Source organism: Lycorma delicatula, chromosome 2 (genome assembly GCF_047948215.1).
Source record: "Lycorma delicatula isolate Av1 chromosome 2, ASM4794821v1, whole genome shotgun sequence".
Classification (NCBI taxonomy): domain Eukaryota; kingdom Metazoa; phylum Arthropoda; class Insecta; order Hemiptera; family Fulgoridae; genus Lycorma; species Lycorma delicatula.
In genome coordinates, this window is record NC_134456.1 from 94,684,117 (window position 1) to 94,699,691 (window position 15,575).

A 15,575-nucleotide genomic window follows, 5' to 3' on the forward strand; every position below is an offset into this window, starting at 1 on the left:
ATAATCTTGTATATATTAGTGTAAATATACACATTTAATGCAGCTTACTTGTAAAATAGCATTAATTAAATTATAGAGTTGAAAGAAAATATACTTATTAAAGTATATATTATTTATGATACAAAAAAAGCTTCTTTCTGAGTAAACATGATCTTTTGTTATGAATGAGTTTTTTATACATTTGCCTTCATTATTCATGCAGTTTACTTCTGAATGTATACTTAATATCAATGTCATTTATAAGTAAGGTTGTGTAAGTTAATTTCTTTTATCAGAAATGTAAAAATCATTAACATACTTACAGTGTGAGGGCAGTATGCTACACAGTTACAGATCATTTAAGCAGTTATCAAAATCAATTGCAGGAGTGATAATCTTTTTAACCCTCCTTTAAAATGTCTGTTACAGGTTTTATTTTAAATATGTCTTTAAATACGTTAAAAATTACATCAGCCAGTGCCATTTCCTGTCAATAATATGCTGAAATTACTCCACTTAGATTTTTTTAACTTGTGTTCAGGTACGCGAGTTGTTTTAGTACGTTGTCATAGAACATAATAATATTCATTTCACAGATTCTGAGTTACATAAATTTTTCAGCAGTTACAGATGTGAATTATGCAGAAAATTGCCCCAACCCCTTGATATTTTGTCACAATATGAACCCATAAGTGATAATGATGAACCAGCACACTCATTTGTAAATATTAACCTGGTTTATATTTATGAATAATTTCTGTTCACATTTTTATTTTTAAATTTCGGACAAGCATTGCTGCAATTTCTTTGTCAGACATTTACCCACAGATCACCTTAGTTAAAAACTGTTGGGTTAAATTTCACTGTGTGGTATTGGTGTTTATTAGAAATTTCCTGAAAATTCACTATGTGCAAGGGAAAGTTTCTCTTATTGCAGTACTTAATGCAAGATGGGAAAATAGTATATTAATTTATGAATTAATGTGCTAATAGTATTATTTATGAGATCTGTTAGTCACTAGTAATTTATACACTGATAAATAACGATTTTTTTTCATAAGAATACAAAATGATTTTTTTGATATTACTTAATAACAGATTGTCTGGATACATTCCCATATGTTTTGAAAAATCAGTTGTCATACTATTTATCATTTCAAAACTTAAACTTAATTTTGTCATCCACACATTTTTAGCTTCAATTATGATTAATTTAAAGACAAAATTTGTTCAATTTATTCACAATAGCTTAAAAAAGATGCTAATATGAAAAACAATTAAAGATGGTAGCTTTCTGTCATTCATTTGTAGGTTCAGAATTTCCCAGTCAGGTATAACTTTTTCAAACATTACAAAATTCATTATAATTTATTGGCGGCAGCTGTTAGAAGACATCAGCCTGTTGTTGAATGAGTAAATAAGTTTATTTGCTTCAGTCAATTGTTACACACCTTGTTTTTTATTATGTACTTGCTCCCTCTTTACATCACATCTGAAAATTGATCTCTAATCTATTGATATGTACAAGAATGTTCTCTGCACACACACAAAAAACTTTTTATGAAGATTGCTTCATTTAAGCTTCCTGTATTTATTATTACAATAATTACGTGAAATTTTTCACATAATAAAAAAGCAATAAGTTGTTTTACAACAGAAAGGAATGTATTTATTTTTTTTACACAAGTTGTTCCAGTCTTGTCTTATGTACATTTGACATTTCTAAAACGCCTGAAATACAATCTGTTACTTTGTTTGAAAGTAATGATGTTAACTAAAGAGTAAACTAAGTGTAGGTATTAACTGTAGGACCACTTGGATCTTATTAGAGGTTTGGCAACATGCATATTGGTAGGTGATATTCAACAGCAATGCTGTATTTGACTGAAGAAATCAGAGGAAACCCCACTTCATTCTAACTTTCCTAATTATTCTTATTTATATCTGCAATACTTTCATTAAATTCTCCATTTTAGAAAAGAACCTGTTTTCTGTCACGTTACACAAGAAAAATTACACTGCTGATGGAAACCATAACATTATAACACCTTTAAATTCATTTAATTTATAATAACTGTTTAATACCCTTTACTAGTTGATTTGATTATATTGCTATATAATTATTTTAATTGTTCATTATTAGTTAACAATTATTTTGAAGATGTAATATTTATAAACATACAAGTTTTTATGTAACTTCTATTTGTCAGATAGGTAAAATGTTTTAATGTTATAGATTGTCCTGTAACATATTTTTTCTAATAAGCTAAGTAATTTTTAAAAAAAGACCCACAACAAATAAAGTTGACTGATTAAATTATCAAGTACATTACAAATACGGAGGATTGTGCTTTAATATACTGTTATAGTATATGAATGGTTTTGTGTAATCAATCTACAGAACTAGCAAATTCTATCACATGATGTACAACGAAGTCCTGGCTTAGCAGCAAATTTATTAGATTTTTCATTTGCTTTACAATCTTACAGAATTTTAATATCTTTTTTAAATACAGCAGTGAAATTAATATACTTTCAATGCCACTCCTGTGGAATATTCAGTATTTTGATAATTTTTTTTTACTTAACTACATTAGTTTATACTATAAACCAGTCTTATTTGTATTTGTACATACTATGCGATAAATATTAATATCAGGTTTGAGGGCAGATATCTCAAATGGACAGTCAGAATTCTCACACGGTACATGAAAATTCAATCTGTTAAGTTTAAAAACTTATTGAACGCCTTAGATCTCTTTTAGAGCAGTTTTAGTTGAAAAAAATCTTGTTTTTAGAGTTCCGATTCTGAAGGCATTACTTGGCCGATTATAACTCATTAACATCTAATACCAGATTGTTTTAAGATTTAAAACATTCCTGTTTTATTTTTTGAGGGCGAAAAAAAAATTATTATCACCATCACTAAAATGATTATGAATGATTATTTTATCGTGTTTTAAATGGATCTATCAGAGCTCAAATTACTAAATTGTTATTTTTGCAATTTTAGGTAGGTTTCATAAGAAAGCTACTTATTAATGGGTACCATGATTCAGATTCCAGAAAATTTCAACCTATCTTTGCATTTCACATCCTCCAGACCCCAAAACCATCGTCAGTTCAAAAGTTTATATATATTTCACTCACTTTCTTGTGGACAGATAACTGCCATAATTTTGTGCCTATCACTTTCAAATTGATACCCAAAATCTCAGTTTAGTTCATTAATGCGCAAAATCGGACCATGGGGGCGTTAAAAAAAAAATATTGCTATAACTTTCTTATTAAGTAAAATATCAAATTCGTTTAAAGTTCCTCCTATTCTTTGGATAACAGCCTAAAACTTATCTAAGTAAAGTTTTTTGATATCACCAACTATTGACGCAGGTGGAAAAAATGGGATTTTGAAGACAAAAAAATCATACCTCCCTTAATAGGCACAGTATTGCATAGTTTAAAGCGGTTGTTAATCCTCTAAACATTACCTAAAAATTTTGTGTGAAACAATTTTTGATATGACCAACCCTTATGGCAAGTGATGACCAGAATGTTGCTGGAATTGTAAGAAGATTGGATTTGTCATATGCCAAACGTGTGAAAATGTTTTTCCACACGTTCCTCATTAATTTATTTTCTTTTTCGTAGAATGATTTCATTATTGTTTTCGTTTAAAGATGTAGGCTAATTTCGCGACCCCCAGGTTGAGAAAAGCTGCTTTAGAGAAACAGTTTTAACCCAGTTTTTATCTACATCAAGCAAATTAAGCATTAAAATTTAAGAAGTTTATGTTGATTAACTAACACTTGACTATATTCTTACCTTAAATTTTCTAAATAGCATAATTCAGAAGGAAATGTCTTCAGATAATTTCTTCTTGCACCAAATGTTTCAAGAGAAGTTAATTTTCCAATTTCTTTAGGTAAATAATCAATTTCAGTACAGTTGATCCACAGTGTATCAAGATTATCAATATCACCGATATCAGAGGATATTGATTTCAATGGATTATGTCCTAAATTTAGCCACGTTAAACATTTGCACTTCTTTAATACTGAAGGAATAGTTGTTAATTTATTATAATCTAATGCTAAAGAACGTATATGCAATGTTGACCACTCTGGAGGTAAGTCAGTTATTTGATTATGGCTCAGATTGATCTCCATCGGCTGATTAATCATAAAAAATTCTCCAGGCAACATTGAAATATTACAGTTATTTAAGTTTACTACGCTTTCTTTATTTTCAATCACTCTATCAATTATGGTAATTAAATGAATTTTTTCCGCCCAATTTATAACTTTTTCATTTCTTCTGAAAACAAAGCATACTTTAAAAAAAGTCTGTAATCATAATAAAATTTCAACAAATTTAAATTTATTCAACAGATTTAAGAGCAATATTATTATTTCAACAAATTAAAATTTATCCCGTATAAAGATGGGAAAATTTAACTTTATTACGGCTCAGTTGCTCTATAAGTTCTTATAGTGCCCCTGTTAATAGTCAGATCATATAAATATCTGTTCTAAAGTTAATGGTTGTAGATTTTACTTAATTATAACTTTTTTTCAGAAAGGCAGATGAGCCTGATTCGGCTTAAAATATTTTACAAATTATTCCATATTACAATGGAAAAATGAAAAGAAATTTAAAATGAGAAAACAACAAAAAATCAAAACATTTTTTTATAGATCAAAAAATTATAAAATAAACATTTCATTTGACTGCAAAATCATAAAATGTACCATTAGCATAAGAGTTTACCTCTCAATACACTGTTGACTGAAGGCAGAGTCTTTCACAGAGTAGAAATGTCATAACAATCAACTTAGATAAAAGACAATCTATTTAACAAATAATTCATAAAATTCAAATACTTAAAAATATTCAATCACTCATCATCATATAAACATATTATGCTTTGTAATATAAATAAATAAATTTATTTCCATTTTTTACAGATTCAGTTAACACTACCCACCGGGTTGGTCTAGTGGTGAACGCGTCTTCCCAAATCAGCTGATTTGGAAGCCAAGATTTCCAGCGTTCAAGTCCTAGTAAAGCCAGTTATTTTTACATGGATCTGAATGCTAGATCGTGGATACCGGTGTTCTTTGGTGGTTGGGTTTCAATTAACCACACATCTCAGGAATGGTCGAACTGTGAATGTACAAGACTACACTTCATTTACACTCATACATATCATCCTCTGAAGTATTATCTAAACGGTAGTTACCGGAGGCTAAACAGGAAAAAGAAAGATTCAGTTAACAATACACACATATCACCCGTCAATATCTTAAAAAACCTTTCAAATTCAAGGTGTTGACATCACCTCCACTAAATGCTTTTTTGTATCCTTTATTTCACAAACATCAATTATCATAATTCTTTTCCTCCTCTTTTCTTAAATGTTATAGCACAGTTCACAAAAACTTTTAGGAAACTCTTTTTTCTTAATGTTATTTTAATTAACAATATCCTCTTTTTCTTTGCAGCAGAGTTTTCAAATCTTATCTAATACTTGACCTTAAACTTCTTCCCAAAATTAAATCCTGCAAACTTTATAATCATTCTGTTGTAGAGTATTATTTCTCATCACACACAATAACTCTACTTTGCTAAGTCTCTTTCTTCGACCCAAGTCCATTTCTACCTCTTTTTCAGTTCTCCAATCAGTTATTGCTGTTCACAGAAGTGATTATCCTCTCCCGCTTTATCCTTATCTTCTCCCATTATTGTTATTAATTGTTAATACCTTTTATCCATATTTCCAGTCCTCACTACATTTGCATTCATCATCAAACCAAATATTTCTCCAACTCTACATTGATATATATTTTTTTAAATCATTAAAATATTATCAAATTTCTGTTTAGAAACTTACAAACCAATTAATAATGGACTGTTTCCTCACAGTATCCTTGTGCTGAAAACTTAAAGTGCATTCTTATGAAAGTGCACAAACTTAAGTATTTACCTTCAATAAATTGAAGTTTGTTTCATATCATAACAGCATACCAAAAATATGCTGTTACGATATGAAACAATGAGAATACTTTCTGTAACATTTAATGACAATTTTTTAACTAATCTTTTTTAATTTGGTGCCTGTTTGAAAGTTAAAACTTTCAAAAATTGACACCAAATTAAAATAGCTATTAATCTTTATTTGACACCAAGTTACAAAAAAAGTCCCTTTTTACATCAGTTTTACTAAATTTTTCAGTTATTTTAATAACTTTTATTTTTTATGAAAAAATATATATAGGCTGACAAGCAATCCTGTGTATGTGAAAAAAACTACACTTTTATAAAATTAAGAAAATAATCCAGAGAAAAAACAAAGCTGCTACCAAGCTGAATAAGACCCCTTAGAATGCTGAATATGTATTATTTCTTATTTTAAATTTACTAATGTTTATCTTAAATTTTTATTTAATTAATTCATGTATTTATACTCTGTTAAACCCCTTCACGAGATCAGGATGTTGTTATACATAAAGGTGATACGGTAATGTGGTTTGATATGTAAATGTTCAAAAATTATGTATTAAGAAAATTATCAGTAAACAGTTCCATAACAAAGAAGAAAAAAAATCAAGGAAAACTATGGTACCGAGACAGGTAAATAAAATAAAATATGTTTTAGATACACCCAAGCGTTAACTTGGATTGGTCTAAAACATATGACCAGCCTTTTATGAGAATACCTTTTTCCCAAATAAGAATTAAAAAAAAAAAAAAAATCATGTTTTTCTCTGAATAAAATCATTTACATAAATTTCTTTGAGGCATTACCCAGTTTCATCCATGTTGTGGTCTGTATTACTACAATTACTCAGTGAAACAGTATACATTGTAATACTAAATTCTAATTCCTACTTAACATTTGATTCCAAATAAATATAATTTTAAACAACATGGAAGAAGATATCCCTTGGTCAACATTTTCTTTTTTTAATGTTACTAAAATCTGTCCTTTAATTTATATTCATTTGAAATTTTTTGTAAAATGAATCCTGAACCGATCATGAAAAAAACTGTTTCACTGAAATGGAAGAGCTGTAAAAAATTTTAAAAAGTGTTTCTAGAACTCTTTTTCAGGATTTTCTGTATTCTGATTAGCTCTTTCTTTTAATAAGATACAAAAAAAAGTTACACGTAAACATTAATTTAAAAACAGGTTAACAAAACAAAAATCATTTATGAAAAATTTTAATTAAAAATCTAAAATAGATTCAATTTATATCACTAAACAATCATCAGTAGATATTGCAAAAATAATTCATAGGTTGTCCCAGAAAGTGCTGGCCAAACTTAAGGGACTAATTCAGAACATTAATAAAATAAGAAGATTTATCTGGACCTTATTTTTCACTTATTTTTCCTCTGTTCACCATTTTGTTTTTTTTTTCAAAAATAATCTATCATAAGAAAAGTGAGATATTTTAATAAAATTTGGTGTACATTCCCAACATCTACAAAGTAAGTTTGAAAATTTCACAATGCACATTTTTTAATCATTAATAGCTCTGTAAATATTAGTTTTATTAGATTAAATGTTAAGATCTTTATTGTGAAAATGATACCTCATTTGTTCAAATCAATAAACAAGATACGCCTGAAATCGTTAGAGGAATATAAAAATTATGCATTCTTACAATTTTGTCCTTGTTTTAATTAAACAGAAATTATTTTTAAATCAATTAGTAAAGAAGGTGAAAACAGGTTCAAAATTATCAGACTACATAATTTTTTTAATCCGCTTTTAAAAACTTCGGCCATACCTCAACTGTTCAACTAATTTGAATAAATGATGTCATTTTCTGAATAAAAGGCTTAAAATTTTATCTAATAAACATAGTCAATAAAACTTATATTTAAAAAACTACTAATGATAAATTTCTTTTTTAAAGTAAAATTTTTAGACGTATTTATTTAATAGAAGCTGTTATGTAAAAAAAAAAAAAAAAAAAATTAAAATATCTTGCATCCATTCATTCATTCATTCTTAAGACAGAATTATTGAAAAAAATATGCTGGACAGAAGGGGAAAATGAAGCAAGATAGGATGTTTGTCCACATAAACTCTTTTGTTTATTTTGATATCATGAATCGGTTCCTTAAGTTTGGCCAACACCTCTTGGGTCACCTGTACGTAAAAATATTAATTCAAAAAGTGAAGAAATAATAAACATTAACTGACAAATAAACAATACTTAGGAAATCCTATAAAACGAATTTCTCACAGTTTTCAGAGTATATGCATAAATTTTTTATTACAAAATATAATACATATTAATTGTTTATTTGTCAATTAATATGCAAAGCATATTCGTAAAGTAAGAGCCGTCAGCTTATATTTAAATATTAACGGATCTGAACTCAAGTTTCATGCATGCAGGGCCATCTATGGCTATTTATGAAGCCGCTGCAGTTGTTTTGATACAGTAATAGTTTCCCTGCTGGTGAATGCAGATCGCGATAATCGTTTCTCCCGCCAGTTGTAAAGTGCGCGTTGTGATTCGATTTTTGTGTACAAAGCTGCTTAAATTCATCGGAAGTTGTGCCTAGTGTATGGACCTATGGTAATGAGTGAAGGAAAGGTTAGACAATGGTGTCGAGACTTTAAAAATTGCCGCACAAATGTGCGTGACGAAGAGCGGGATGGCAGGCCCAGTATTCAGACCGACGATATCGAACAAGTGAACCAAAATCGGCGATTGACGATTAGTGCTCTGGCTGATGAATTTCCGCATGTTGGATGCACCTCTAACTACACGATTGTCACAGAAAAGCTCGGATATCACAAATTGTGTGCAAGGTGGGTACCGAAAATGCTCACCGACCAACACAAAGAGCAAAGAATGTGTGCAGTGGACGATCGTTTTTGGATCGCTATCGACAAGAATGAGATGATTTGTTTTCCCACATTGTTACGGGCGACGACACGTGGATATCCTACACCAACGCACAATCGAAACAATAGTCAATTTTGGTTGATTTCATGGAACGTGGATAAACAATTACAGCTGATGTGTACTGAAAAATGTTTACCAAACTGAGACATGATCCAAAATCGATGACGCGGGAAACTGTCGTAATCCTCCTTCACGACAACGCGCGTCCTCACACCGCTGCCTAAACCAAGAAGAAGATTCAAGATTTCCGTTAGGAACGTTTTGACCACTAGCCATATAGTCCCAACCTTGCACCTAGCCAACACTTCCTCATTTTGCATTTGAAAAAATGGCTTTGTGAACAACGGTCTGAAAATGACGAGGAACTCAAGATTGCCGGTGTCAACTGGTTCAATTGCGAGGCGGCAAACGTCTATACAGAGGGGTTGAAGACACTGGTGCAGCGTTACGAAAAGTGCTTGGAAATGAATGGCGATATGTAGAAAAGTGAAATAGGTATGTAATAAACTAAAACTGTAAGTAAAAAACTTGTATCACGTGTTAATTTTTTTTTAATTACCAAACGGCCCTTACTTTATGCATATGCCTCGTATACTACAGATTTCTATTGGTATATGTAATTTTTTTATATACTACTTCTGCAGTACCTACAGAGGATAACTATTTAACAATTGAAGTAGCTATCTAGTTTTTTATTTTATGCAAAATATTTTTGTAAATGGTTTCTAGTTACTTTCCAATTAATTCCACTAGCATACAGGAAAGGTCTTTTTTTATTTATAATCTTAACCGTTTAAAAATTTACTGGAACTCAGAAGTAAACCAGTTCTTGCAAAAAAAAAATACACTGATTTAATTTTTGTTAATTGAAGAGAGCTCAAGCTCTATGATACTTATATTTGTATTTTAAACTTGATGGAAAAATGTTTTACTAATAACAAATTTAATTGAAATATTGCAATACTTCTATTTTTATTAAGACTTGACACTGTATGATTACATTGAGGTTCATATGGACCCCTGGAATCAAACACATTCTTTTAAAGAACTATTTGATATCACAATTATTTCAGTTCTTTTAACTGCGAGAGCTAGAGCACCCAAAGCTTCACAACACTATCTTTTTTAATTATCCCTGAAAGTAGCACTTTTTGAAAAATATGATTACAATAGAATTATTTACCTTTCTAAAGTTTGAAATAAGGCCACTCTACATTCTACTGTACTTGAAATCTAAACAATGATTTACTTTGATATTTGTAGTTCAATATCTTTTAATAAATTGTCTAGGTAACACTTATGCATAGTTTTAAATTACACTGAGCTAATTGAAGGCTAGATTCCAACTGATTCTATTTAGAAAAGCCAAACAATGGTTTTTGAAATTATTAGTGAAATCATCTTTTAATTTATTTAGAATTTCCTGATTAATACTTATGAAAAAAAAATTATAAAAAAGAGAATTAATAATATCTTCTCATTCCACATTATTGTGTTACAACAATGAATTAGAAAATATTATCTTTAAAAAATGAATAATACAGTGCAAGAAACACTGAATTATCAAATATAAGGTGGTCAGACTCCAAAGTGACAAACTACAAGCTGTTCTACTTTCTACTGATAACATTTCTCTCACCCCCCCAATTTAATACATATTTTCATATAAATTTTAAGTTTTACATTGGAAATGCTGAGGAAACTAGTTTGCATTACTGTACAATATGTTTGATTGTCAGAAGTATACTTAGTAACTACTGAACCGATCTTAATAATTCTTTCACAGTTTACCTTTTCTTGTATGATTTCACTTTGTAGTAACTATCTCAACTCTTTATCAACCTTCTTGTCTGGTGATATAAGTAATAATATGTAAAAATAAAACAAATAAGTATAATTATGAAGAAAAAATTTATTAAAGATTTATAAGACTGAGATTTATACTCTGAATAGACTCTAGGTTCTTCAGAAGTAAAGGAGGATTGGTATTTTCTTTCTTGATATATATAATCTTCTTTACTTAGAAGCATTAAGAAATTGATGTTAAGAAATTTACATATTTCTTATTATTGTTTATATTATTTTGCTTATTACGTTTGTTACACATTTTTTAAAAGATTTTATCATTAAATTTCATCTCTTATCAAACTTTTTATTGATTTGAGAAAAAATATCCTCATAAATAGATTCCAGTTAGAAGTAATAAAAGAGGTAATGACTAATGATTAACTGGCTTAAAAATATTTTCTTAAGTAATTTTTCTTTCTCAGGCACTAACAGTAAAAGGAAACTTTTAATCAACATACAACGTAAAAAAGATAATGAAAAATTGTTCATTCTGTGCACTATCCTTTTTCTGATGGATAGAAGCACTGTTGTAAAGTATATAGTTTCAGACATATAGGCACATAATTAAAAAATTTGGAAGTCAAGTAATTAGGATGTATTTTATTATGAGTGGGCAATTTTATTTTGTTTGAAAATGACAGAACGGAGGATTTAAATTAAATTTTACATTTAAAATGAAATTAAACACAGTGAAGTGGTAAAAATGTTAAGAGAAGTCTTTTGACAAATTGCTATGTCAACACCAAAGGTTCATGAGTGGTACAAATAGTTTCAAGAAGGCTATGAAAACAACAAAAGTGTCAGACATCCTTACACATTACAACTGATATAAGTATCAACAAAATAAAAGAATTGCGATCAATAATCACTGAATCACTATTAGAAAAATTGCTAAGATGGAATCTCTTATAGCTTGTGTAAAACTGACAATTTGGTTATGAAATAAGTTGTAGCAAGATTTTTTCAAAACTGTTGAATTTTTAAAAAAGCAAACAATGTCATAACACCTGATGAAACGTGGGTGAATTGATTATGATAATAAAAGTAAAATCCACTCATCCAATAGAAGCTTCTTTAAAACAAAAAAAAAAACATTCCAAGTTTGATCAAATGTTAAGGTTTCCCTCACTGTTATTCTTATTACAATAGCTTCATCCATTATAAATTTTTACCACAAGATGGCACAGTCTACAAACAGGATTGCTTAGCAGTTTTATTCTGTTTCTGTGAGGCAAAATCCAAAGAAAATGACCTCAAATTTGGGTGTAATTCTTGGGTTTTCCAACATCTTAATGCTTCAGCTCACACGTAACTATCAATTCATGATTTTTTAGCCACATTGACACTGTAGCTTCTACATTTTCCATGCATGTCATCCTATGATGTTCTCTTGTTACCACTGATTAAGAGAGCATTAAAAGGGAAATGATTTCCAATAATAAGAAGAAATAAAGAAAAAACACCAAGCGATCTTAAAGCTGTAACAAAAAATGCTTCCAGAAATATTTTGAAAACACTAGCAAGTGTGTTGGATCTCTGGAGGACTACATTGAAGGGGAAAATATCAGTCTAGAAGAATAAGTTAACTCGTAGATAAAAAATTAAAATTCTCGTTATTTTTAATCGCACTTGTTCATCAATGGAACATGAAAAATACATTTTATCAAGATCCAAGGAGAGCAATTATGAACTGCAAGGACATAAGTTTGACATGGCCTCAGTATTTTGTAAGTAATTGAAATAATAACAGAATAACCTGAAATACACTGGATTTTTTTTAAGTCATTACATTAGATTATGTGCTAGTTTCGTTTTTTGAGCTGCACCTCAAAAGAAACTACTTGAGGAGGCCTCACCCTACTAAGTTTCAATAAAGAAATGGCATTCCTGTCAGCTTATAGAAGCTGTAGTATGATGCCATGGATGGAGCTAGGGAGGGTAGCTAACCCAATTACCCCAACATACATAGAAGAATAAAGAGTAAGAAAGAGAAAGGGGAAATAATCAGACCATAGAGAAACTATCTCTGTTTGGGATAATTGGCCTTAGGAAAGTCATCCCGGCTAGAAGTACCATCGGTTACTAACAATAAGAAGTGCCTAACACTGATCAATTTCAGCAACACATTAGAACTGATAAGTTAAAAGTAGCTGGCTAACCAGCTAAGATATATGTTATAATTATTTTAAATTCTTCTAATGTTTACTCAATACACCCAGAGAAATTTCAGACTTTACGATAGGAAGTATATCAAATATGGAACCATTATATTGTAAGGAGGTATAGTTCACTTTCTTCACATGGCTTAAACCATTTGCATTTTAAATGTATACCATTAATTTCTTTTTAATATACATGCTCAGGTCAGTAAATTCTAATTATATTTATAGTATGATATCTAGTTTATTTAACACTACATCTAACACATTTAAAACACTAGCTAATAATAAGTACAAGTAAATTGTCTTTAGAAAATATAATTTGAATAGCAGGAGACAGATGAAGTAAATTGGAATATACTAAACCTAGCCCCTATAAAAAAATAAATGCAAGAAATAATAGTAATTTTCAAAAATTTTAAATAAATCACAGTTGTAAAAAGCAGCCAAGAGTTATTTTATATGGATAAAGCGCACATGAGTGAGAGGAATAATTGATGCATTACTAATAAATATTTTGTTCAATTATTATTGTCATGAAGCATACATAAAAAAAAGTATGTCCTATTGACATAAAATATTCTACAATTAAAAACTAATTGATCACAACGCCCAAGATCTGAAAATTCAAGCATATCACAAAAAAGCATAGATAAGACTTTTAATTAGAGAATAAATCTATGCATAATTTACACAAAAACATACTGAAAAAGGGTATGAAAACAGTATATGGCTAAAATCAGCACCAAAAGTATGCAAACATTATAGGTGTCCAAAAATTAAGTTCCAAACACAAAATGATTAAACAGATAATAATAGAAATAGTAGTAACAGAAATGACAAATGAAGGGCAAAGCGATGTTTACATTTCAACAAAATAAAAGCAATATTATATTTATTTAATTCTTCAGTAACAAGTTAGGAGGGTTTTAATAGAACATATGTATTCAAATAAAAACAATCGAAAGTGTATTTATAAGGAACTGATAACAAAGGAAAATATGTTTCCAGAAGAGATGAGAAAAACAATTATGTAATGGAACTTACCACCCATAATACAGCCAATTCACAAAATCATATATACCTTGTACAAATGGTTACAGCCTCTGAGCAATAATTGTTTTGTACTGTGAAGAACTTACAGAACTGATAAATTGCAAAATACCTGTACCACTCTAATAACTAAATAAAATTTATAACAGCAGTACTAACCACCTATTTCCAAGAAATTCATACTTAATTCTACTTTGGGACAGAAGTGTCTTAATAAATAATTTCCTTAAGTACACACACATTTTTCTGAACACTAACATTGCAGTAAGTATATCAAGTACACCTAAAATTAATCATTACAAAAAGCTAGTAAAATAAAACTATAAATTATTCAGAATAAAGTTAAAACTTATTCAAATCATCACATGATGTTTTACTGCTGAACAGGTAAGCCAAATGTTCATATGCTATAAAAACGGGTCAGTAAAATCCTTTTAACACTTACTTTGAACCCTTGACCATGTTATGAGTACTAAAAAGTGACCATATTAGAATACTAAAAAAGTAGTTATTGAATTCCTATTCACTAAGTATGTAGTTATTAATGCCATAAATCAGCTGTCATGTCATACTTCAGGGGTCTAATTAAAGCTAAAGAATATTAGTGTACATTAGTCATTTGGTTGAATTAAGGGAACTAGTTAGCCTAAATTGGTTAAGGCAACAGGTAAATTGTGATTTGACTAATAACTTGCAATAAGACACAATATTATCAAAGGAATGATTAATTCAGTCATTATAAATGAATTGGAACTTAACTTATGACACCCATTGTGAAACAATAAATAACCATATTAAAAACCAACCTACAGGTAAGATTGTGACATTGCAGATAACTTTAATCCCATTTGATTCTTCAGTGGAGATCTCCTTTTTTAATCAAGAACAGTCTTCCTGTAAAGAAAGGTTGCTTATCAATAGAAAGATTAATTTCCTTATTAATAAAAACGTACAAACAAATATGTAGGAAAATAATCTCCCTTGGTTTAATGTAATTATAATAGGAGTTAAAATAAAAAAATAAAAATATTTATTTTTAACTTTTGCTGATATCAACTCTTATTAACTCCAGTGAAAAAGCATTATTTAAAACAACTGATGAATTTCAAAATCATTCATTCAGTTAATTCAAAGTTACAGAAGCATTTTTTTTTTTATCGATATCCTTGTAAACAACACAAGAAGTTACGCTGCAATCAGGTAGTGTTTTAGCACTTCTGTCATGTATCTGTACTCTCCATTCTGTAAACTTGCTACTGTAATTTATGAATAAATTTCTTTCAATTACATTTTCATTCAGTACAATAAATATAATCTTTGAAAATAATTTTATGTAACATTACAAAAATGAGGTAAAAAAAAAAACTTACAATTCTAAGAAACAAATCTTAATGGAGTTGAGTTTTTCTAATAACTCATGGTTAATTTTTTTATTATCCTACCACCACAGTAAATCACTATTTCTATCTATATCACTTCACTTTACCAAGTGTGGCTTTACAAACAATGTTTTGCAACTTTCATTCTAATTTTCTAATAACTATTTTAGCATAATGATATGTTAGTTAAAGCTAACTTCACTACTTCCTCATTTGATATTTGTAAAAAT

The 15,575-nt window shown here is 29.1% G+C and overlaps 1 protein-coding gene across 10 annotated transcripts in view; it reads right to left on the reverse strand.

Moving 5' to 3' along the window:
• Positions 1–15,575, reverse strand: part of LOC142319015 (mitochondrial import inner membrane translocase subunit Tim10-like) — a 53,515-nt gene that overhangs the window by 10,126 nt on the left and 27,814 nt on the right. For 3 of the 10 annotated variants that reach the window (XR_012755092.1, XM_075355809.1, XM_075355810.1), the window contains exons 3-4: positions 14,777–14,860; positions 3,802–4,293 (exon numbers count right to left, since the gene is read on the reverse strand). Coding sequence is in view for 9 of the 10 variants with exons in the window: in XM_075355809.1 (XP_075211924.1) it covers positions 3,802–4,293; positions 14,777–14,814 (530 nt within the window). In the remaining variant the exon portion in view is untranslated. Of the gene's footprint in view, positions 1–3,801; positions 4,294–14,772; positions 14,861–15,575 lie in introns of those variants that run through there. The other 7 variants (XM_075355811.1, XM_075355815.1, XM_075355813.1 and 4 more) reach the window with 7 other exon arrangements.